This window comes from Peromyscus maniculatus, chromosome 13 (genome assembly GCF_049852395.1).
Source record: "Peromyscus maniculatus bairdii isolate BWxNUB_F1_BW_parent chromosome 13, HU_Pman_BW_mat_3.1, whole genome shotgun sequence".
NCBI lineage: Eukaryota > Metazoa > Chordata > Mammalia > Rodentia > Cricetidae > Peromyscus > Peromyscus maniculatus.
The window spans coordinates 8,063,264-8,089,182 of NC_134864.1; the positions used below are offsets into that span (position 1 = coordinate 8,063,264).

Sequence of the window (25,919 nt, forward strand, 5' to 3'; positions counted from 1 at the left end):
GACTTCACAAGCCCCTCCCCAGCGCATGCTGGATTGGGCTGGCTTGCTCCTTTGCCGGGCTTAAGAGTACAGTCAGAGTCATTTGTGTTCCTGTGTGCAGCGGCCCTGTCGTCTGGTAAACACTGTTTCACTGCAGACGTCTGCTCCGCGTCTCTCAGTCTTCCTGCCCCTCTTCCATGGTGATGTTCTTAGGTGCAAACACGGAGTCCCAAAGACAGTGACTCCACCCTTTCCTCATCCCACTGACCCAGGGGATGGGAGCTCCAGACACCAAGTCACGGATGATGTCACCCAGAAGTCCAGTGCTCAGATCCCTGTTTTCCACTCACGTGGCCTTTTCTTCCCAGTGACGACGATGTTTGAGACTGTCTCATGAACCTGCAGAATGTCCGGCTTTCTGCTTGTGTGATATTTTGGAAAGAGCATACTTTTTACTAATAGATCTTAGTTAAAAAGGTAATTGGTCATTTTTAAGTGAAGTCTCTCCAAGGTTTGGGAAGAACCAGCCCACCATGTGCCGCACCATTCTTTAGATGGGGGTGACAGTGTCTGGGTGACAAAAGGAATCTGAATACAAGCAAAGCATGCCATGTGCACGCTTTTATTTCCCTCTACTCTACAGATGTGACCACCTGCTTCAAGCTTCCTCCACGCCACCATGGCTTCCCTGCTAAGAGGGACTGTGACTGACATGTGAAGACATGAATGGGGATGGATTTGTGCAAACTACATTATATACATGTGAGCTACAATAAACCCTTTCTCACCTAAATTGCTTTCCCCCTCCCCCAGGGTGTTTTATCATACCAAGAGAAATAAAGACTAGGACAGTATGTAATTAAAACAAATAAGGCAGGGCTAATATCTTTTCCCCCAACTGTCCCCTGGGGTAAGTGCTAGCTGCTTACACTTTACTGGTGATTTCTGAAGGTGCTGTGGAGGCACACCCTCCGTGTCAGCGTTTCTGATGAATTCAAAGGGGCACATTTGGACTAACAAAGAGGACTGCTTTCACTTCACAGTGGGTCCTTGGTTTGCCAAGCAGCTTGCCTTGAAGAAAGACAAGTGTGATGGTTTATTTTGGGGAGTAATTATGTAAATTATGTAAACTGAGTTGTCCACACTGACAGTTATCCTGGTAGGCATTTATAAAATGTAGAAAAGATTGTGACCGGATGCTATCAACCTAAAACACAATGAAATCTGAAGCTAGTGATGGCGACCCCAGCAGACTCGAGGGCACCCCTTGCCAGAGTCCAGTCGGAAGAAGACAGTCAGTCTTCTAGAGCTCTCCAGCACTCCTTACCTTTACAACCTTCTCTTTCTGGTTGCTTTTCTTCTCCTTCCCTTTTTTGCCTTTTTTGGGCTTACTCTCCTTTTCCTCTTTTTTCTTTTTCTTTTTGAGTTTTTCTTCTTCCTCTTGGCTGGTTAGTATATCCTCAATAACCTATGGAAAAGACCAAAACAATCATAGCACCTCACCGGAGGAGGACCGTTTTCCCCATCCTGTTGGGCTCCGTCCCTGCTGGATGAGGCTAGCTAGCTCTCCTGAGGAGGATTTGTCGGGAGAAGCTGTCTGTCCACTCTCAGAGGAGGGGTAGATGGAGGTCAGACACCTCTCTCCATATCTCCACACCTTTCAGGGGTTGCATTGACACTAGAAGAGACCATGCTTTCCCCAGCCTGTCAGTGGCAGCAGGACATGTCTGTCCTGCCCCATTTTAAACCCAAGTAATTCAACCTGAGGACTGCTCTGTTTTCTACCCAGATGATGAATGCGTGTGTGTATACATGTATGCATTCATATGGAAGCTGGAGCTTTTCAGCCTTTGCCCACCTAAACAGGCTCCTAATAAATCATGTTTTAATACCTGGCAGAGATGGTTTCTCTCCCCACAGGTCACTTTTGCTGGAGGCTTGACTGGGTATCCTCGGCTATCTGAAGCTTAGCGTGTTCACCCTCACTCCCTCTCCTCTCAAAGGCTCCAACAAGTAATACGATGAGGGTTATTTTTTTTTTTTTGCATCAGTTACATCTATAGAACAATATTTAGCAGAACTGGGGTTTGTGACGCTGATCATCCCAACCCAAGGGCAGCTCCCACCCTGTGGTCTTGCCTGTGACTCTCCTGGCACACATCATTGCTGAGTTTACCACAGGCATTGCATCTTTATGGTGATGCTGGTGCTCTGAAGGGATGGCTCCTGTGGTGTTTCCTCTCCACCAGCATTTGCACACACAGACTCACTGCCCTGCTCACTAATAGTGTAAGGCTCCGGTTCCAGCCCTCACAGCATTCAGTTCTTTAGCTTATTCTCTGGTTTTTCTGTTAGATACATCTGCAGTACTTGATCCTTTGCCTGTCCCCATGTCTGTGCCTTGCCCTTTGCCTTGTCTGAGAGTGCACAATAGTTCACATAGAACAATGCTTAATAGTGGTGGTGTAACGGCCATTCCTGTGTGTTTCTGCCATTCGTGGAACTGTTTCTCATGAATTTAATTAGGCATGACATTGGGTTTCAAACCAAGATGGAAGTTCATTGTTGTGTTACAGAAGGGTAGCTATATTTCACTTTATTGGATTCGATTTTTTTTATCATGCATGCATATAATGTGTTTTGATTAAATCCACCCCCATTCTTACCTCCTCCAGTCTTCCCTATCCCCTCTACCATTATTTCCTCTCAACTTCATGTGCTTGCTCTTGAAAACAAACAAGCAAACAGACAGACGACAGACAAACAAACACTGAGTCTACTGGGTGCTTCCTGTATGTGCATTGGTGGATGGATGACCATCTGCTGGAGCATGGGTAGCCTTCTCAGGGGCCACATCACCGAAGAAAACTGGCCCTCCCTTCCTCGGCAGCCACCAAGTGCAGGTAGCTCCTGAGTTAGGAATGTCATTTCATAAGCCCCTCCCTCCCCTGTCCATACTGGGATTTTGACTGGTTTGATCTTGCTCAGGTCTTGTGTACGCTGTCACGGCTGCTCTGGTTTTCTGCCATGACCAACAAATAATGTTTCTCTGTGGACATCCACTTCCCCTGGCTCTTATAATTTTTCTACCTCCTCTTCCACAATGATCCTGGGCAGTTTATTACTCTGTCCATTTAGCAAAATAATAGTAGTACGTTCTCCCTGTGGCCTATGACCCACCCAGCCATGGGTTTAGGGCCCAGGCACAAATTCTGTCTCGTGGAAGGCTTTAGATTGAATCAGAAAGTATTTGGTTACGTCCAGAACATTCGTGTCCACTACTGCACCAGTCGGCAGATCTTGCAGGGTCAGTCAGTACTGCAGTTCATGGGGTTCACAGCTGGGCAGTTAAGATGGCTGAAATACTTTTCTCCCTTAGTATTGCAAATAGAACCTTCTGGCACTATGTGATCTAGCCAGTAAGGATGTAGCAACTTGATTTCTCCATGTCCTGTGCCTCAAGTGTGTAGTATCTGCAGGAAGAGGGTCTTAAGGTCAAGCCCTCGAGGGTAACCAAACGCAACAGAAGTGGCTTGTAATGTTTGGGGTGTCTCGGGGACCCCACTGACCAACAACTCAGAAGAGGTTTTTATTTTTTAGTACCAGAGAGAGATGCTGAGTTTGGAAATGACCCTTCCACATCCATGTGATGAGTCCATGCTCTTTTCTGTGGTTCACTTCCCATGATGCAGTGCATCCACACATACCTTAAACTCAAAGTGTTGCTGCATTATGAAACAACTGCCACTTATTACCACGGTTTACCTCTTTAGTGTGCTGCTGGTTTTAGTGAGCCAGTATTCCACCCTCCCCCACAGTGCTGGGAACTGAACTCCGGGCTTGATGCACACTCTCATCTGATCACACATGGTCCAGGCAGGAAGCTTGAGCCCAATCTCCAGACTGGCGGGCTCAGGCTCCAGATGCAGCCTTTGGTGGAATGTGGTCTGTAATCACGGCTCTGTTCTCAGCCGGCGTTTAATGTCAAGCTGCCCTGTGGTCCCCTTTGCTTTATCGGAATGTATTAACCAGGCGCCCCGAGGTTTGTTTTTAGTTTGACTAGCATCAGCTCCTCCTTTTCATGTTTCTTGTGGACAACTGAGACATTCCACCAACATTCTTAATCCCGTAATCACTGCTCTTTAAACTACAGCGAAGCATGTTTGGCTGCTTGCCCTGGTCTGACTTTCAAGACCCTGCTTGTTCCTGAAGACTTAGCTGCAGGGCAAGACCTACACACACACACACACACACACACACACACACACACACACACGAGAGAGAGAGAGAGAGAGAGAGAGGAAGAAAGAAAAGAAACAACGCAGAGTTAAAAGAAAAAACACAGTTAAAGTGATGGTCTCTCGGGGCAAGTCCTGCTGAACTGCCAAGCAGCCATGCTGGCATTGCATGCTTATGGTATTCTGGGGGAGGGCCAGAGAGTGGTCTGGCGTTATGAGAATGAAGCTGGCCTCAGCATGAACATGTCAGGTTTAAGAGGGAACCTGTACCTGACCCCATAGGCCACAGGGAACACGGTGGGCAGTCTGGCTTAGGGGCTGGTGTCAGGTCTCCGACTCTGACCTTAAGAGTGGGTACTCCAGTGCATGGTGCTCCAGGTACTTAGCTCTTCATAAGAATACTGGGTGGGGGGGGGGACTGGAGAGTTGGCTCAGCAGTTAAGAGGACTAGTTGGTTTTGTTGAGGACCCAGATTCAGTTCCCAGCAACCCCATGGTGGCTCACAAACACCAGTAACTTCAGCTCCAGGTGATCCAATGCCCTCTTCTAACCTTCACAGGGGCCAGGCACAGAAGAGGTGTATTTATATATACATATATGCAGACAAAACATTCATATACATAAAATAATATAGATCTTAACAAAAAACACCAAAAAAACCAAACCAACCAAACAAACAAAAAACCCCAAACACTAGAGGGCTGGCTGCCCAGCTGGAAGGGTGCTTGCCCAGCATGCATGAAGCCCTAGCCCTGGGTTCTGTCTTTAACACCACACACATGCATGTGGTGGTACACACCAGTGAGCCCTGGTTAGGGACTGGAGTCAGGAGAATCTGAAGTTCAAGGATATCCTTGAGTTTGAGCTAGCCTGAGCTACGGAGACTATTTCAAAACTCTCTCTCTCTGTCTCTTTTTCTCTCTCTGTCTGTCTCTGTCTCTCTGACTCTCTCCCTCTCCCTCTCCCCGCCCCCCTCTCTCTCTCTGTCTCTCTCTGTCTGTCTCTCTGTCTCTCTCTGTCTCTCTTTGTCTGTCTGTCTGTCTGTCTGTCTGTCTGTCTGTCTCTCTCTCTCTCTCTCTCTCTCTCTCTCTCTCTCTCTCTCTCTCTCTCCCTCTCGTGTTCTTCATCCATGCTGTAAACAAGGCAGACATAACCAACTTTTACACTCACCCACAGCAGGGGTAACGAGGCACTGGTACTCAGGGCAGATCCGCACGGCCCCATCACTTCCGCACCATCATGGCCGCCTTCCTGCTATCGCGCTATAGTGCTCAGCTGTGGCAGAGGGTGTCCACACCCAGCCTGGGTCCTTTTTATTTGCCCCATTGCCTGACATTTTTAACTTTTGGCAACTTGCCTTGTTATTTTCTTTAGTATAAATTCTTCAAATGGTGTCCCTCAGGCAGAGAACATCCGTATTGAAATACTTGATGTTAACTTGGTCCATGTGCCTTAAAAAAATGCCATGCTAATGAATTCACCAGCCAGAGTGTTTGAGAGTGACATTTTCCTACAGGCACACCAAGCTGGTTTTCTAACTTAAAATTTTTATTAGTTGAGTGGATAAAGAGACGCAGCAAAACTGTTTTACAGTGAGAGGTCAGTGCCAGTAATTAAAACATTTTTCTTTAAAAAAAAGTTCATATTTTTGATGTCTTTTCCATGGAGATGATGACTTATTATTTTCTAAGGACTCTTTAAATATGAACGAACCTTTCATCAGCGATGCCGCAAGCCCTTTCCTCAGTTTTTCATGACTCTAATTTCTCTTACAGTATTATTTTTCAACTGCTTGAGTTTTACATGCTCAGTCATATCAGTCTGTTTTCTACATGATTTCTGCCTACGGCAACATGCTTCCAAAGTTATCCCCCACCCTTCTGATTATTAAATATTCTAGCAATGTCTTCTGCCAATTTGTGGTTTAACATTTTTACATGTGAATATTGAATGCAAGAGGAATTTATTTTGCAAGTCAAGGAAGGCTCGGGATGTCCTGAATCCTGCCACAGAGGGAGCCTGGCCGTCCCTTAACCTGCTGGTCCATTCTCCTTCCTTTGAAAGGAACCATCAGGAGGACTGACTTCTAGTTTGTGTTTGAATCAGCTTCTGAACACAGTATTCTACAGTTGGCCTCTGTGGTTTGAGTCTCAGAACCACAGTTTATCAGCTGTGAGTTCACCCCGGTTGCTCGGTGGTCACAGGATTTCTCTGCACATCTGTGTACAGCAGCCGGCACAGAACGTTTCCTCGTGTGTGAACATGCCACTACTGCGGCTGCCACCTGCCTGCTCTTTCTGTGATTCGGTGGCATCACCACCGGTACAGATTCTCTTACTCAGCCTTTTTTTTTTTTTTAGATTTCCATGTGTTCTTGCATAAAAACTTGAAAATGTGTTAATCAATATAAAAATGACTTTGGTTGGGCTGGAGAGATGGCTCAGGGTTAAGAGCACTGACTGCTCTTCCAGAGGTCCTGAGTTCAATTCCCAGCAACCATATGGTGGCTCACAACCATCCATAATGAGATCTGGCGCCCTCTCTGGTATGCAGACATACATACAAACAGAACACTGTATACATAATAAATAAATATATCTTTAAAAAAAATGACTTTGGTTTTGATTGAAATTGTACCAAGGGTGGGGATTAATAGACAAAGTATGCTTCTCTTCTATTGAGTCTTCAGGGAAATGATCCAGCAATCTCTTTGTCTAACTAAGGCTTCTCTCAACTCCCAAGTCAAGTTTTACCCATGTGATTCTGGACAACTGGGTATCTGTCAATGATTTCATGTTGAGATTACTGCATTTTCTAGGAAGTAATTTCTATAATGTGAAATAATAAAATATTGCTTCAAGTACTTATAACTCTGCTGTTTTTAAATCTTATTGTATTTGTTAGAGTAGCCAAGGAAATATTAATAGATCTGAGAGAAGTTACCTTAGAGCAAGGGAGAGCAGCCTGAGAGAGATGTGGAGATCATAAAAGAGCGGCCTGATATGTGGGCAGACAAGAGAGAGCAGCCTGGGATGTGGAGATCATGAGAGAGCGGCCTGGGGTGTGGAAGATGGGGGAGTGAACTGCAGGGGTCACAGACCTGATGCTGGGGATGGAAGAGGGATGGGGAGGTACCAGGAACCAGAACTCAGACTGTTAAGAACTGACAGAGAAAATGGTCTGATGTGTCATCACAGCTTTTCCACAACTGGACAGGAGAAAGAATGAATTGATCATGAAACAAATCAGAAAGGATAGGTGAGACGATATTCACCCTGGGATATGTAAGTAACCATAAATCATGGAGACGTAACACACTGTAAATCCATTCACGTTCAAGTCTAAGGAAATGCGACTATGGTTTGATCACCTCATACTTCTCATATATTCCTTTACCTGCTCTGGGGTCTTGTTGGAAAATATGATGGCTGAGCCTCCGTCTTCTACATTGGGGTAGTCTGGAAATGTACCCGTTAAATTCCTGCAGAGAGAAAGAATGTGAGTTGAAAGAGAAGCGAGATGAATCTCTTTGGTAACGCACTTACCAACCCACGTGCGTTAATATCAGTAAGTGACGGCTATCCAGGGTGAGGAACCCTGTGCTCAGGGCTGGGCAGGGTCCCTGAGACGCAGAGGAGTAGGGACAAGCAGCCTGAGGTTTCCTGCCTCTGGGGACATGTTAGTCTGAGGTGGACATCGCTCTCTTAGACAGGTTCTATTTTTCTTCCTCTGCCTTTTTTTCCATTTTAATATTAAAATTCTTTGTGGTTTAGTTTCAACCAAGACAGAAGCACAAATCATTTCTTCCTGTTTAAAATGTAGGGTAAACACAGGACTCTGAAACTAAACAGAAGGGTGGAGTTGGACAAATGGCATGTCCAGCAAGTGTCTGAAACATTCACGCATGCTTCAGGAAGTCTGGGCCCCCATGTTTGATAGGGTCCAACAAGTATTTTTCCTGCAACCACAGAGAAAGAAGCCGGTGGAATTTAGTGTGGAGAATTACCAAAGGAGGATGTGGTCATTATTTATAAGAGAAACTGACTTTGACATAAGCGCTACACTTACTCCATGTGTAGGAAAAATATACTAGCTGCTAGATCAGAGCCTTTCATTCCCAGAAGTAGAAAGCCCAAGGCTTGGACGTGATGGCCACATTTAACTGCTTCCCAAACTCAAGGTCCTCTTTTCATGCTAAATGATTCTTGAGGACCTCTAAGGGTTTCTGTTTATGTGAGCTGCACAACTGATATTTACTCTATTAGACACTAAAACTCAGAAAATTCTAAAATATGTATATTTTAGTTCACTTTAAAACAATAAACCTAAGCTGGGCTGTAGTGGCGCACGCCTTTAATCCCAGCACTTGGGAGGGAGAGGCAGGCGGATCTCTGTGAGTTCAAGGCCAGCCTAGGCTACAGAGTGAGATCCAGGAAAGGCTCCAAAGCTATACAGAGAAACCCTGTCTCAAACAACAACAACAACAATAATAAACCTATTATCAGAGGAAGAAATTAATCACTAATCCTATCCATCTTTGAACACTTCGAGCTACAAAACCCAGTTGCCTAGCAAGGTGTGCCCATGGTTGCAAATAGTGGTCCAAATGTCATGGGGGTAAAAACCTACCACGTTCTGATTGGATTTAAGGCCAGCGTCACAAGGCAGAACTCTTACCTGGCACCATATTTTAGGCCAAGAACCTATAGCTAGACAGGTCATAGGCCCTAGGGAAGAACTTACTGCTGTTATTCTGCTGAGTGGGGATAGCAGTGAACCAGTTCCTAATGAGTTACCACTACACCCATAGGTGAGCACATTTCTTAACTATCGTCAGAGAAGCTTCTATTTGTAGTAGACGGTGATGGAGCTGGCTAGTTTTCTGTCAACTTGACACAAGTTAGAGTCATCAGAGAGGAAGGAACACCAATTGAGAAAATGTCTCTGTAAGATCAGGCTGTGAGCAGGCCTGTAGGGGATTTTCTTAATTAGTGATTGATTGGAGAAGGCCCAGCCTGTGTTGTAAAAAAAAAAAAAAAAGCATGGTAAACAAGCCACGATGAACAAGCCAGTAAGTAGCACCCCTCCATGGCCTCTGCATCAGCTCCTGCTGCCAGGTTCCCGCCCTGTTTGACTTCCTGTCCTCACTTTCTTCAGTGACAGACTATGATGGGAAACATAAACCAAATTAACCCCATTTCCCCCAACTTGCTTTTGGTTATGGTGTTTCATCACAGCAATAGTAACCTTAATTAGGACAGCGATAGACACAGAGACCCACACCGGGCCTAAATGAAGACAATAAGAGACTGCAGAATGCTCAGCCCTAAATGGCACATTTAAATCATACTCCCACCCTCTCCAGGTTCAGGAATCACTGTGGAAGAGGGGGCTGAGAGAGGGTAAGATCTAGATGTAGCGGATGACTTCAAGGGAACAGCATCTTCTGGACACGATGGGACAGCTGCATCTACAGACTTACAGTGATTGTGACAGTATGCACAAGACCTATCAAGCCAGCCCAAACCCTAAACATCGAGAGGGGACGTGGTCATGAAGACCACCCCTAGCCAAGGAGCTACTGGCAATAATAATAACTACCGGAAGAGGGAGAGTCAGATTTAAGAGTGTAGCCTCTGGTGGGTTGGTTATGCTCCAATGTAAGGTCACACATCCAAGAATATATGAGCAGCACAAAAGGCCTTGAGGCCAGCCTGGGCTATAGAGTGAGTTCCAGGAAAGGCTCCAAAGCTATCGACAAAGTCAGGTGGGTAGGGAAGGGGGCATAGACCTTGGAAGAGTTGGGGAGGGGGTGGATATGATCAAAACACATTGTACAACATTCCCAAAAACTATAACTAATAAGCAACAAACCAACAGACAAGAAACAACCAATCATGTTTGCATAGATACAATTTTACGAGCAATAAGTAGTTTCCAAAGCTATACACTGTTCAAGTCTATTAGGGTCTGGTTTAATGGAAGCCGGCTGGATGTGCCACCCTGCTTCCATGCTTCAATATGCTGCACTATGTTGTGCTAAATTCAGGAAGGAAATCTGGCCTCAGGAACGGCAGCTGAATGAGTGTAGTTGCCTGTAGCTGCTTGCCGTAAGGAATCAACCCTCTCAACGAACTTCCCCTCGTCACTACCTCGCTGGCCGGATGGACCTATGGGCTGCACTGGGAATGTCAGGCCTTTGCTCACTTAGAAGATGATCGTCCACTGGGTTCTTCAAGGCATTTCATTGCATGGTGAGATTCGATATGGATCATCAGTTTGACGGAATCTAGAATCTCCTAAGAGACAAGACTCTGGGTTGTTTTCCAGTTTCTAGGCTAGCTTAACTGAGGTGGGAGGACCCTCTCTAGATGTCATTGGTACCATCCCAGGGGCTGTGACCCCAGACTGGATAAAAAGGAAAAGTAACAGCACCTGAGGCAGAGGAAGGCAGGTCTTCGTGAGTTCAAGGCCGGCCTCAAGGAAAGAGATGACAGACTGAGCAAGTTGTATTTAGAAACACACATGTATGCATGCACATGCACATGCATGCACACACACACACCACCACCACCACTGTCAACAACAACAATTAATGCAAAATGAGGCCATGAATTTGAAAGAGCAAGGAGGGGTAGATGGGAAGGTTTGGAGAGAGGAGAGGGAAGGGAGAAATGATCTAATTATTATCTCAAAAAAGTAAAGAAAAAAGTAGAGAAAGTACGAGCATTCATTCGTTTCTACTTTCCAACTGCAGACGCAATGTGACCAGCTGCCTCATGTCCCCGCTCCCTGACTGCCCTGCCACCTCAGCCTGCACCTCAAACTGTGAGTTGTCACAATAGGAAAAGCAGGAAAATGCCAAGGACACCATTCATCAATACCGGGAAGTCTGAGACCCGGAAGCTCTCAGACTCAGGGTGAGGGCCCCCGGATTCACTTCTCAACCCGTCACTCAGTAGTTGCATTTGGAGTGGAGGTTGGAGCAGTCTTCCTAACATGCTCACCTACAAGACTTCTGCAGACCCCTCCGCAAGGGACGCCATCATATGACTCTCTCCTTGGATTGCTGAACTTGAATTTTTTAGGGATCATGACAAATTTAGTCTCTCTCTCTCTCTCTCTCTCTCTCTCTCTCTCTCTCTCTCTCTCTCTCACACACACACACACACACACACACACACACACACACACACACACACGCTTTTCATTGTATGCATATATGTGTGTCTGTGTGAGTGTATGCTGTGTGGGTGTCAGAGGCATTAGCCCTCCTGTAGCTGGAGTTACAGGAGGTTGTGAGCCTCCTGAGGTGGGTGCTGGGAATTGAACTCAGGTCCTTTGGAAGACAATACATGCTCCTAACCTTAATGGCTGAGCCATCTCTCCAGCCTCATGACTTACATTTCCCCCCCCAAAAACCCAAATTCACATGATCCCATTTTGCACGTTACTTCTTAATTTTAGAATGTATCAATTTTCACAGCAAGAGTTAATATTAAAATTCCATGGTAATTTTCATAAAATAATATCAAATATATTCATCTTAATGATGGTACTTTATGTCTTGTAATTTATGTTCAGTGTGTCCCTGAGTATTCCAAGCTTTGGGATAAGCTCCCATGGGTGTGTGAGCTGCAGAGTCGGGGTGCTGATGGTCTTTAAGACGGAACAGCGAATGTGATTTAGGCTTCCATGGTAATTTTGGCATTGTTTATGGGGCTTGATAGCTGTGACTACAGGGGATGCCCTTCTGGAGCCTCCCAGAAGGAACTGAAGACCCCAAATTATACAGTGTCACGACCCCAAATTATACAGTGTCAGCACCAAGATGCTTTTGATTAAGAGTGGAACACAAAGTATCTGTCTTGGGGACTCCTATGCCTCTGCTCCCAACACACACTCTCCCCACGGTCTTGGGTCCTATGGATGGTGGACCCCTGGACACCAGGACAAATACAGTCACACTACCCATGGGACTGAAAATCAATAGGCACGTAATTGTGCTTCACATGAGAGCACTGAGTGTGGGACCTTTTCAGTGATGGGCACTTGCATCTTTACAAGCTCCTATAGCCAGGTACCCCACCCGCCAGTGAGCCACCACCTTCCTGTCACCTCCTTCAGACATGCTTCTGTCCCCAAGGGCTTGGCTTTGTTCGGTAGTCTCCGGCCTTCTCAGGAGCCACTCTTCTTGAGGTTCCTTCTCCCTCAGTCTCCCATACTTCCTCTACTCCCCCACTTCCCCCTCCCCCTCGTCATCTGCAGCCCCTCTGTCGGCATGCTCACTTCTCTTAGCTCTCACCCCGTGAACTCAGCTGGGAGAACTGTCCACACGCACCGCCCCGTTAAGAGAGCTCTCACGGGTGTGGAGTGTTGAGCTGTGCCCCTGCCCCTGCCGATGCTTACATTAAAACTCTAACCTCAGCACCTCAGATATGGCCTTGTTGGAAAGGAGATCCTTGCAGCTGTGCTTGCTTAAGACAGGGCTCCACCTCACGGTCCCCAGAAAGAACCAACCTGCTGACCCTCTGGGCTTCCTGCCCAGAACCCAGACAATGCATTCCTGCTGCTCGGCCACCCAGACTTAGGACATAATTATGGCAGCTGGGGCCCAGCATCCTAGTATACAGCTTATGGCCTAGCATTGCTGTTTTCTAAAGGGCATTCCATCATGATGCTGTGTCTTAGGGTTTTTATTGCTGTGATTAAATACCATGATTGTATGTAACTTGAGGAGGAAAGAGTTTATTTTATATTATGGTTCCGTATTATGGTCCATCACTGAGGTAAGGGCAGGAACCTCAACCAGGGCAGGAACCTGGAGGCAGGAGCTGATGCAGAGGCCATGGAGGAGTGCTGCTTACTGGCTTGCTCCTCATGGCTTGCTCAGGCTGTTTTCTTACAGCACCCAGGACCACCAGCCCAGGGATGGCCCCACCCACAGTGATCTAGGCCCTCCCACAATAATCATCAATCAAGAAAATGTACCACAGGTTTGCCCACAGGCCAATCTGGTGGAATATTTTCTAAATTGAAGTTCCCCTTTCCCAAATAAGTCTGGTTTGTGTGAAGTTGACATAAAACTAGCCAGGACATGCTTTTTTGCAGTTGGAAGGCAGAGCCTTATTTCTTGAAAGGTTCTCTTGCTTTAGTTTCCAGTGTCCCGTCCCCCCCCCCCCCATCCCTGGGGGTCTTCCTCTCTCACTGAATACCTTCTTTCCTCCATAGAGACAGCTGGTCACATACAGGATGGGCACAGTTCCTGTTCCCTTCTTGGCGGGGATCCTCTGTGGGCTCTCCTTTCTCACACCGATCTCTGCAACCCAATCCCCTCTTTTGGGTCCTTTCCCCACCCTTATCTACGTGTGTCTGTGTGAGCATATGCTATGTGTGGGTGCTGCAGAAGCCAGAGGTCTTAGGTCTCTTGTAGCTGGAGTTACAGGAGGTTGTGAGCCACCTGAGGTGGGTCCTGGGAATTGAACTCAGATCCTTTGGAAGAGCAATACATGCTCCTAACCTTAATGGCTGAGCCATCTCTCCAGCCTTGTAACTTACACTCCCCGCCCCCCAATTCACATGATCCCATTTTGCCTCAGTTTCCAGTGTTCTGTACCCACCCCTTACCTTGAGCTCAGGGCTCAATCTTAGGGCCCCCTGTTCTCTGTCCACCCTCACAGCCTGGGGTCTCACCCAGCTCACAGCTTGACTCACCCCCCACATGCTCAGCTCCTTAATGGCATCTCCAGCTTTTGCTTCTCCCTGGCTTCACTTTTCCCTGGCTCTCACCTCTCCCTGGTACTGACCCAATCTAGCTGCCCACCCAACACCAAGGAACATAGAAGTTCTGAGATGTGTCTGCAGCCCAAGTCTTCTTTCCACTCTGACCCCCCAAACTCCTCCTCCTACTGTAGAGAATAGACACTTTGTTTCAGTCATTCCAGGGAGTGCTCCAAGGAGCACGGCCCGGAGTCATCCTCACCTGTCTCTTTTCCAATGGTTCCACCTTCCCAGCATGTGTTGAGGGTGACTGGTACACACCACTGCACTAGACCCAGGACACTGTCACCAAGCGCTTGCTTACACCAGGAGCTGACCTCTTCTTACTGTTCTGTGGCCACCTGGGGTAGGTGGCAGGTGAGTGACCCCTTTAAAACATGAGTCATAGTGCATCACTTCTTTGCTCAAAGCTCACTAATTCTTTCCAAACTTTTGTCCATTTTATTAGGTTAAGCTTCGTTCCAGCTCTCTTGGGACAATTGATCCCAGGGCCCCTTTTATTCTTAAGGGGCCTTAAGCTGTCCTAGTTCAGGACTTAAGTTACCTTGTTTCTCCAGTGACCCTCCCTCACCCTGTCTCCTATACTGTTTCCTGCATGTCTAGCTCTGATGGATTTGGCTACCTTCTGATTTCTTCCTTCACTTTAAATCTTGCTCAAATCCCATAGCATCAGACAGGCCCTGCTTAATCACACCATATGGCATAAACTGACCAAATATAATAATTTCTCTCTCATTTTACAAAAAGATCGGGTAGAGGCACCTATCTGTGGAATTGTGTTGAGGGTGATAACCTGGGTCTCTCTCTCTCTCTCTCTGCAGTCTGGAAAATAGTTTAATAAAGGCAAGAACCTGTTCTATTTAAAATGAACTTTGAGGCAGAATTTTCCACACAGCTCCGAGATGTTCAATATGTTGAGATTATGCATAATTATTAAAATTACAGCTTTCCCTCAGCTATGATTCTAAAGCCTTGATTATCTTTAAACTTGCACCGTCTTGCTGACACACAGCGGGTAGCAAGCTAGAATGCCATTCCCGAATTCTGTCTCCTCTCCGCCTCCCCACCCTTTTCCATTCATGCTGAAATTGCTGGGCAGGCATGGTCAGAGAAAGACTCTCCACGTGGGCATCAGAGCCTCCAGGGGAGACGAACGACACAGGAAGCTTTGTGGGGATAGCCAGAGCCGCCTGCATGGGACCTACCAGCTCACCTGTGTCTACAGAACAAAGCGGGCTTGGGGTGGGAGGGAGACGGGAGGGAGAAGTACAGAGGCGAAGGGGAAAGGCAGCTATGGGGACAGAAAGCTTGCAATCGGTGCTGTCTTGGTAGAGCAAATCTACAGAAGCTGTGAACCATTTGTTGACACTACAAGCAAACACTGGTGTATTTTATTAGGAAGGACATTTTCTACAGCAAACTTCGCGGGGTATTTATGTATTGCATGTGCATGTTCACAAGTGTGCATGTGTGTACTCACGCATGTGGAGGCTGGAGGACAACCTTAGCTGTTGTTACAGGGTCTCCCACTGGCCTGGAACTCACCAAGTAGGGTGGCCAGCCAGCAAGCCCCAGCACATCTCCTGTCTACCTTTCCCACCGGCTCGTCTGTTTCACGGGCTCTGAGGGTCAAACTCAGGTTCCCGAGCTCGCAAGGGGCAAATAACTTTACTGAGTGAATTATCTCCCCAGCCCATGATATTTTTAATCAAGACAAATACTAATTTCCAATAAGAAAACTTTTAGTTATTCCCGAACATGTTTCCTGAAATGTACTGAGAAAACGAAAACACTAAATTTTAGAGGTGATTTAATATTTTTAACAGAATGAATGTCACCTCCCCATCACTAAGTGATAAATCACCCCTAGAATGTGGAGAGACAAAACCCCAGAGAGCAAGCGTGCCATCCCAGGGAGCCTGGAGTGCTCATCGGTGCTGGCGGCCACCAGACTCCAGCTTTGTGAGCTGGGGTGCCCTGGAGCGCCACCGGGGTGGGGAAAGCTCTGGAGAGCAGCGTTTGACATTTCCTTTGCTTCTCCTGGGATCAGTCACGGGCTTGACTCTGAATGCTTTCATCCCAACCTCTCCAACCCCACTGCTCCTCCACTGTGGCTGTGGCCTTAGGACCTGGCTTTCATTCCCCTGTCTCGGCGCTCTCAGATGTGGCTGTGTCATCCTGAGCCTGCCTCGGTCTCAGACAAGAACCCCGGCCAGACACCATGGAGCCCAGTACTGCCTCCAGTTCAGCTAGGGCCAGCGGGTCTGTCAGCATCGCTCTTCCGACAGGGCATTTTCTGCCTTATTTGTGAAGTATTTACCTGGCTTCTGAGAGACTCAGACAATAAATACTGTTGCCCTGTCCTTCTGTGCATTAAAGACCACACTCCTGTACCTCTCAGCTCTGAGGCAGAGGTTACACTGGACTCCTGTGGGGAGGCAGCAGCCAGCCTTTCCTGCCTTGCCCTGCTCTGCCCAGACCCACCCAGCCCACCTCAGCCTTTCCTGCCCTGCCCAGACCCACCCAGCCCACCTCAGCCACTTTAGCTTACAGCCTGTGGGCATCTAGGCTAACAACAGCCCGTTCCTCAAGTCGGAAGCGTTCTGTGTGCAAGGGACACTTTGCTGGAGTTAAGTTCTCACGGTTTTAAGCAGAGGGAACAGAGCTGTGCTGCCCGCACAGTCACCATGTTCTTCCTCCCATTGAGTGTTTGCAGGATGCTGGAAATGCGCTCAACACCCGTCAGTTCCTGAAGTGATGATACGGCTCTTAGCGGGAAAGACCCGGCAACGGGATGATCACCACTCCTTGCTTTTGTTTAAGAGCAAAGGGGACAACAGGTGATCCCCTGCCCGTGTGTCTTCAGGGCCTGGGGACAGGTGAAGGCCTGGGAGTGGGCTGGAGCAGGGCTGCTGAGTTCTTGAATCTGCTTCACTATTGATTTCTTCAGCACAGCAAGTAGGAACGATATATCAAACGCAACAAAGCACAGAGCAAAACAATTTGTAATCACAGCAACTGTCATACTCGGCTGGTTTCTCTCCTTTTGTAGAGTCTTAATACTGAATAGGCCTCATAATTTTTGCAGTGGGCTTGCCCAATTTTATTTTATAATATTTACGCTTCTGTGGCGTCTTTCCCAGGACATTAAATTCTCCGTTTCTGTTACCAGCCAGCTCTAACAATGTAGTTACCGTAACTGTATTTTTATGTTCTGGCTCCCTTTTAAAAATGCATTTATCAGAAATTACTCATCCCATATACGTCTGTCAGCTCCCGGGCCGCCCTCTTAGTCCACTGATCTACATTTATGCTTTCTTATTAGCACTAAGCAGCTTATTTTTCTTTATAATGTACTTTAGAATACATGGCCATTTGTTCTTCCTCGTTGTTCTTAGATCTTATTTCAATCCTAATGACTTTAATAATTATATTTCCTGTTCCACAAATAATCCTGTTGGGATTTTAATTGAAACTGTTTTATCCCTATAAATCTCCTGGGGTCAATTCATCGTCTTTCCATTCAGCCGGCAGCAGAGTCCATCTCTCTGTCTATTCCAGTGATTCTTCTGTCTCTTCACGGCCCACTCTCATCTCACATAGGGCTGATGTTTTCCTTGCATTGCCGTCCATCATTATTTAACGGTATAGTTCCCCATTCTCCGTAAGACATTGATTCTCGTTATTTCCCCTTGGTACTATCCTGGTTATCAACTCTCATTCATATCATGGCAGCAGTTATGGGTAGGGTCAAAGGTTGTGCCCAATGTCTGTGAAGTGTGTCTCTCTTGAGGACACAGCATCTTTGACTCACCCGTTCATCCTGCATCTGTTCATTCACAATATGCTCATTGAGTACGTGTGGTGTGCTAGACAGTGCCTATGGCTCTGAGAAAAATCCTCAGGTAGAAGATATAACAGTCTCTCTACACCTAGCTACATCTTGCCACACTTAAACTAAATGCCATTACAGTTTATGCCCCTGCTCCCATGCCTTGCCTTTTCAGATGAGAAGGGGACATTTAACTTGATCCAATGCTTTCTCTCTGCACAAGCAGAGGTGATAATATGACTTCATTCACTTCCAACTTCCCTACCATGTAACTGTATTTGTAAGGACGGATACTAGCATTCTAATTGTACATCTACTGGAAAGGGCCAAAGTGCTTTCTGAAATAACTGAATGAATCACAGAAATTCTGGAAGTACGAACCTGTGGGAAATGAGCAATCAAAACAAAACAGGATGTCATGGACTCCGCAGCAGCCCATTCAATCCTGCAGGGTAAGAAACAATATGAGTCCAGCCCACTCCCTGCCCCTTCACCAACACCTGGAGAATGAAACACAGAACACTGGAGACAATTCTGAGAGCATAAAAACCCGGGAAGGCTCTCCTGAGCTAGGGTTCCCTGCGAGGGGGAAGTTCCCCGTGAGGGGGAAGCCGCACAGCTTCTGACAAAAGGACATTCCTGGGTGCCCGAGAGCCCAGGATGTACTTGACAACAGCACAGGATGTCACACTTGCATTTTGGGCCCTCGACGGGACTGTTAGGATATTGTTTGTGTGTCTATGCATGTGTGTGTGTGTGTGTGTGTGTGTGTGTGTATGTGCGCTCGTGCGCGCGAGCACGTATGCATATGTGTGTGTATATGTATGCAGTGCATGTGTGCATGCATATGCATGTCTATATGTGTGTGTATGTTTGTGATCATATGTATGCATGGGTTTGTGCATGTATGAGTATATGTGTGTATGTGTACACGTGTGTGCGGGGTGTTCGTAGGTGTGTATGTGTGTGTGTGTGTGTGTGTGTGTGTGTGTGTGTGTGTGTGTGTGTACTGGGGATTGTACCCAGAAGCATGGTTGTATGTATGTTAAAACATACATCTCTATAACTGAGCTACATCCTCAATTTTAAAATATTTATATTTTTAAAATTTTGAGACCAGGTCTTGCTAAATTGCCCAGGTTGGCCTTGAACTCACTCTGTAGCCTGGATAGGTTTTGATTTTCTGATCCTCTGGTTTCAGCCTCCTGAGTAGCTTCCCAGGTCTGTGCCATCAGAATCCCCTCTGCTTTAAGATTTTAAAGGACAGTTACCCACCGGGTGTGGTAACATCTCTTGTAATAGCAGGGGGGAGACAGAGGCAGACAAGCGCACAGCCCGGGGAGATGCCAATAAATTGCATTTACAATAAAGCTTCACACCAGATCAGGGAACGGCTGGGAGACTAGAAGTATGATAAACAGGATTTTACTGGAAATGGGGAAAGCTGTGTGGTAGTTGCCGCTAGCCACTCCTGTGATGGGGTAAAGTAGGAAATCCCCTCGGAGTGGCCTGGACTGCCTCAGCAGATCAGGCCCTCGGCCCCGCCCCCAGGCAAGCCTGGCTAACTGAGTTCCATCCCTGGAACCCATGGGAAGGTAGGAGGGAGCTCACACCACAGAATTGTCCTCCAATCTCTACCCACGTGCTATGGCATGCGCACACACACATCATAATAATAATGATAAATTAAATTAAAAAATCTCCATGGGGACCAGGGCATTTCTGTCTCTGTAAAACCTTAGCTTTGTTATTTTAAAAATAGGGACCTTGTGCCCAAGAAACAATTTTTTGTATTTTCTCTGACTTCAGGAAACTCTACTACTTACATGTGACAAATGATGGGGGCCCTGCTAACTTCTTATAAAATTTATTTAGTGACTAATGTTGTCTTTCTCACTAAAAATACGGTGGAAGTGGAGGGCTGTTTTCCTGTTCCTTTATCTGAACACGCTGAAGGGGAAGCACTCCGGTCTCATATTTTTCTGTTAACAATCGGTAGGTGTGGTGCGCTTGGTCAAGTTAGGGCCTATTAAAAATTTATGGATATTGTCAAAAATTCTCATACAAATGTGCAAATGGCCAGTCTGGACTTCACAGTGATTTAGACAGCAGAACTCCTCAAATGATAAATTCCCCCCCGAGGCCCGACACCAGGCTTCGACGGGTCTCACCGTCTCAGACGCACAGGACAGAGATTTATCTGTGTTTCATCAAGTATGAAAAATATATGGATGGAGGGGTTTCCGGCCGATCCCCCACAGTCATCCAGCCACCTCCATTAATGTCAGCAGCCCCATAAATTTCTCCCAAGTTCTAAAGCAAGCAGCTTGTGCCTCTGCACAGAAGCCTCTGAAGGTGTCACTTGCTGCCCATAAATTCGCAGACACTCAATAAAGGCAAAGGACTGCACATGGACTTGATTACATGGCCTCCTTGGGACACCAAGTGGATCTGTGCTCACAGGAGAGCAGGAGAGCCCTGCGCACCCAGTCTCTTGATCCCCTAGAGCCAGATAAGAGAGTCGGTCTATTCATAGATGCCTTGCTTATTAGTGGATGTTATTAGCTGGTTCCAGTCTAGACCAAGGCTTCCTTCTTGGTCCAAGAGTATTGTCTTGAATTCTGCTCATGTTTGAACGTGACAAGCACACCCCCACATCCAGCCAGCCTGCCCTTCCCTTTACAATTTCATTAAAAGAAACAATTCCTTAGGGATGATATGAGAACCTATGTTGGTTTGCTCCTCTGTTGACAAAGTGACAAGTAGATCTTGTTTCTGCTTTCCTATCCCAAATGTCATTTATGGAGGAGAATAAATGCTCAGGACAGAGCTGCTCCTGTCGGGATAAAAGCAAAGGCCTTTCTTCACTGTTACCCTTTCCCATCGAGCAAGGCTCAAAACCCAGCCAGCGTCTCCCCCGGCCCTTCCTCAGGAGCTTCATCTTCCCATCCTTTCTCAATCCTCTGTCCTTGTTCAATCACATGGCAAGGGAGTGTCACTATATTTAGAAAACACAAAGGTGTGGCTGTTTCTGTCCTGCAGTGTTTACACAAAACCACGGCTCTTCTGTCTGTTCAGAACCAGAAGGCCCTGAATGCAAAAACCCACGTGTGATCCTGTCACCACAGTGTTACACACACTGCAGCAAAAATGCTTGGATGTAAGTCTCCACGTCTAAGCCTAAGACAAGCTTTCATTTCTTGGGTGGTGTTGGAGATAGAAGATCCAGCAGGGGCAGCTAGTGCCAACCTTGATTCTGTGAGGTCACTGTCACAGAGATGGCTGTTCTGTCCTTGCACTCTGTGGGGCACACTGAGAATGCAGAGGGCCCAAGACAAAGGAAACTGGCATGCTGCATTTGCTGAAGAGCCTAGTGTCTGTCTTTTAGCTCTGGTACCTGGACCGGGAACCACGAGAGCCCCTGGGTGCTGGGAAGAGCCTAGTGTCTGTCTTTCAGCTCTGGTACCTGGACTGGGAACCACAAGAGCCCCTGGGTGCTCTTAATTTAATTTACTGCGATGAGCCACATCAAATCTGCACTTTCACATGGGTTATGTGCCTGTCCTCAAGGCCTCAGTGAATAGTGCCAGGACCGCGAGTTCTTACCCATCCTTTCTTGCGTGCCCTGCCCAACCGCATACATTTTCCATGAAAGCCATGGCAGGGAGGAGGTTCATTTGGCTTCTTACTCAAGCATCCCACACGTATGTCTGCATCTCCTCTGCTGACTGCAGCTGCTTTTGAAAATTCACTGAATGTGTAATTACACAAAGAATTCACAATAATGAGCCCTCGACTCGTCTCTCCATGTGTGACCACCCTGTCTTCCTTAAACTTCTGTCTCGTTTTGAATATAACGCAGGGTTCCTGCAGAACATGTAGAAAATGTGAAGGAAAAAAATCAAATACAGCTCGGATCCCAACCACCCGGAGGGTACCTGACAGGGGCAGGCTGGTGGCTTCTTTTGATGTCATTGAAAGTTCTCGGAGGGAAGCTCTGCCCTTTCCCCTGAAACCACCCTGGGTCTACACAATGCCCACATCTCTAAAGGTCTCTCCCCGGCATCTTTATTCTCCATCTGCTAGTCACTATGTGGACTTCGAGCCAAGCTGCCCAGCTTCCGTAAGTCTACGATGTCTTCTGTGAAATAACTATGGCAAGCCACAGCCAGCCTTCTCAAATCCCTGGATTCTCCTCCCTTTCTTCCCTCCTCACCCCCTCTTTCTCTCTCTGTGGCTCCCTCTTTTCCTCTTAACTACATTGCATGAACACATGGAGCAGCCGAGGGAAGAGGAGGAATCAGGAGCAAAGACCTGGGCTCCCAGGAGGTACCTAATGAGCCCAACTGCTGTGAGCACTATTGTGGTTTGAAGAAGAAATGCTCTCACAGGCTCCTGTCTTTGAACACTCAGTTTCCACATGTGGTGCTGTTTTGGAAGGCTGTAGAATCTTTAAAAGGTGGTGCATCATGGGAGGAAGCAGTCACTAGGTATGAACTTGAGGCTTGGTAGCCTGGCCCTACTTCCTGCCGTTCTCTACTTCCTGCCGTTCTCTACTTCCTGCCGTTCTCTACTTCCTGCCTGTAAACTCCCTCACTCTTCCACCCCCACGCCTTTGCTACCGTGATCGTCTGTTTCTCCCGAGGTTGAAAGTCAAAATAAACCCTCATTTAGGTTGCTTCTTGTCGGCCAGCACGTCTCTGTTCCCAGCCTGACCTTTGCATTGACAGGTTGGTTCTAGAGTTCCCGATGCATGAGGGAGAAGACAGTCTCAAAGTCTCCCAGACTTAAAATGCCAAACTTTAACTCACAGAACTGTGCACTGAAATGGGGGTGGGGAGCAGACTTAACGTCATTTAAGCCGTATCTCAATTTTTTTTTGTTTTTTTGAGATAGGGTTTTTCTGGGTAGTTTTGGTGTCTATCCTGGATCTCACTCTGTAGACCAGGCTGGCCTCAAACTCACAGAGATCCGCCCAGCTTTGTCTCCCGAGTGCTGGGATTAAAAGCATGCGCCACTGCCGCCTCATATCTCAATTTTTAAGACACAAAACATCAAAAAAGAAAACAGCAGTGAAAAAAATAATACAAGTGTCCACCATCCTTTCATACAAAGGGGTGGTGACCGTTTCTCAGTCTTTTGTGGCTTAGAGTTGAGGACATTCAGGCCAAGGGCCTTGTTGCTGGAGCCCTTGGGAGGAGGAAATGTCGGTGTGATGGTGAGTATTTTCAATATTTAATGAACTTAATAATTAATTTTACAGGACTTAGAATCACCCAGGAGATAACTTCCGGGCGTGTCTGTGAGGGAGTTTCTATCAGGCTAGCTGAGGCGAGCCCCTCGCAGGCTTGAGATCCTAACGGAATGAAAGGCAGGGAGGGACCTGAGTACTGTGTTTGGCTTTCCTTGTCTCCTCACCGTGGCTGCAGTGTGACCAGCTGCTCACGCTCCTGTGGCTGGCTCTTCCCTGCCAAGACTGTGCTCTCCCAAACTGAAAGCCCGAATAAATCCTTCCTTAAACTGCTTTCTTCAGAGCAACAGGAAAAGTAAGTGATGTCCTGGGCGTTGGGGATCAGAGCTGAGGGAGAATTCTAGTCAAGAACCCTGAGCGAGAAAGCCCCTCTAAGTCTCCAGTGTGTGTTGGTCTGATTCGGGGATTACACAGCACTCCAGACTTAGAGCTTCCCAATCTCTGCATTCCTAATTTCAATGCCATGGGCGGCCTACGGTTACCATGGTTACTCGGCGGGTTGTACATCTCCTGTATTACGTAAAGAATTCAAGGTGATGGTAGTAAAATTAAAATGAAAGCGACAGCTGAGGGGCTGGTTCCGACCGCTTCAGCCTGTGGGAAGTGTGGGCTAATTGCACTAGATGTATAAGGTGCGTCAGTGAAACAATTAGAGGACTAAAGAACTAATTAGATGGGTGCTAATTATGAGCACCTGGCACAGACCCCTCTCTTGCGGAGCAGGAGGCAGGCAGGTTCATCCGAAAGGGGCAAACTGTGAGGGCGGAGCTGGCGGGAGCTGAGGTGGTCCAGCAGCTCTGGTGGTTCAGGCAGGGAGTGCCCGGGGCGGCAGTGGGGGGAACAGGACTCCATTCCCTCAGGCCAGTGTCAAAGCCAAGGTTTCGCTGCCCACTGAAGACAGCGGGCGTAGCCAGCAAGTTCCTGTTCCTAGACTGGCCCTCCCGGGGCCAGAGCACGGGGACTCTGCATTGACAGGTTGGTTCTAGAGTTCCCAAAGCATGATCTAAGGGAGAAGACAGGGTCCCGCATTCAAGGTCTCCCAGTCCTAAAATGCCAAAGCTTAGCCCCCGTAACTAAGACTGTAATTTAGTTTTGAAAGCACAACCCCCCACCCCCCAAATGACTGAAACCTTCTCCAGGAAGAATGCACATCTGCACACGACTTCAGACAAGCTGCTCCCGTGCCCTGGGGCTGGAGCACATTCCTCACTTGCTGTTCTGATCACAACCCTATTGTGAGCCCTCTCCCAGCTAAGCCTCTCCCCCTCTGGGGCTTCCTCTCTCCACCACCCCCACCAGCCAATCTCTCCTTTGTAGGCTGGTAGGCAGCACTGTGACTAAGAGGCCACCAAATACGCCTATGGCTGGGGATGTCACAGTGCTAGGCGCAGGGACGAAAACATGGGCTACCAAGGATATAACACATGTTCTCAGCCATACGTTGCGTGTCTGATGGAGCACATGAGTCCTCAGCATTCTAATGGCGTCATATTTATTAATCTATACCATCCTGTCCACGAAGCAGGCATTCAGACTGTCCCCATCACCAACATACATTTAGATGCGGGAACAAAGGTAGAGAGACGAGGTATGGCTCAAGGTCACAAAGACTTAAGTGGAGGAGTGGAGATCTGAACCCACGCGCCTCTTCTCTAGGGCCTCAACTCCCAAGTTAGCGTGAGAGCTTGTGTGTGTACGCAGCAGCATTCACGGTACGTTTGTGTGTTGTCTATACAAGATGCATGGTTGCATCATAACATTAACAGGCAGTGGTGGTGGCTCCATCTCCAGCAGGGGGTCACACTGCTGGGGTCCAACTTGCCCCCCCAGAGTCCTTTCATTTGACCTTCACAGTGATTATTGTGTCTGCTGGAAAAGCGACACAGCCCCTTAGATCGCTCACAGCACTCCCCGGTTTGAATGTGAAATGTCACCCATACACTCCTGCATTTAAATACCTGGTCCCCAGCTGGTGGTGCTGATGGAGCCTCAGTGAAGGAAGTACGCAGTGAGGGTAGGCCTGCTGCACTTCCTTTCTACTTCCTGCTTCCAGATGCAACCCATCCAACCATGGTCAGGGTTCTGTGCCCTGTCTCCCTGCTGTGATGGATGTATCCCCTCAAACTGTGAGCCACAGAAGCCTTTCCTCTCTTAAGTCCCTTCTTGTCAGGAACTTGATCCCAGCAATGGGAACAGTAACATGGAAGCCTGCTGAAATGGGACTGGAGAGGCCATCAGAGTGTTCTGACTCCCGCGCTGTAGCCCCCATTTGAAGTCCCTGGAAGTCAGGGCATTTATTGACTTTATAAGGTCAATAAATGTTGGTTAGTTTTAACTGTCAACTTGCCATAATCTAGAATAACCTGAGAAGAAAGCCTCAATGGAGGGATTGCCCAGATCAGGTTGGCTTGTGGGGCTATCTCTGGGGAATTGTCTTGATCAGCACCTAACGGAGCCCACTCTGGGTGACACCATTCTCTAGGCTGGGTCCTGACTGGTATGAGTGAGGAGAAAGGAGCAGAAGCAGGGAGCAGGGGGGCACTATTTCTCCTTGCTCTTGAGTGGATATGATATGATCAACTGCTTCAAGCTCCTGCTTCTGTGGCTCTTCTCTGCAATGATGGGCTAGAACTCGGGCTAAAAATACAAGTCAAACCTCTCCTCTCTTCTTCTCTCCTTTCCTCTCCTCTTCTCTGCTGCTTTCTGTCAGGGTGTTTAATCACAGCAACAGAAATTAAACTAAGCCAGTGAGCAATGCACTGCCGTGGGCAGAGGCACCACAAGACTCCCAAACAAACTTGGGGTTTTCGTCGGTAAAGATCTCAAGGCCTGGAATTAG

At 47.4% G+C, this 25,919-nt stretch overlaps 1 protein-coding gene across 1 annotated transcript in view; it reads right to left on the reverse strand.

Annotated features, from left to right (window-relative positions):
• Positions 1-25,919, reverse strand: part of Drc11 (dynein regulatory complex subunit 11) — a 128,108-nt gene that overhangs the window by 70,361 nt on the left and 31,828 nt on the right. The window contains exons 7-8 of the mRNA XM_016007120.3: positions 7,614-7,698; positions 1,307-1,447 (exon numbers count right to left, since the gene is read on the reverse strand). Of these exons, the coding sequence (XP_015862606.1) occupies positions 1,307-1,447; positions 7,614-7,698 (226 nt within the window). The remainder of the gene's footprint in view (positions 1-1,306; positions 1,448-7,613; positions 7,699-25,919) is intronic.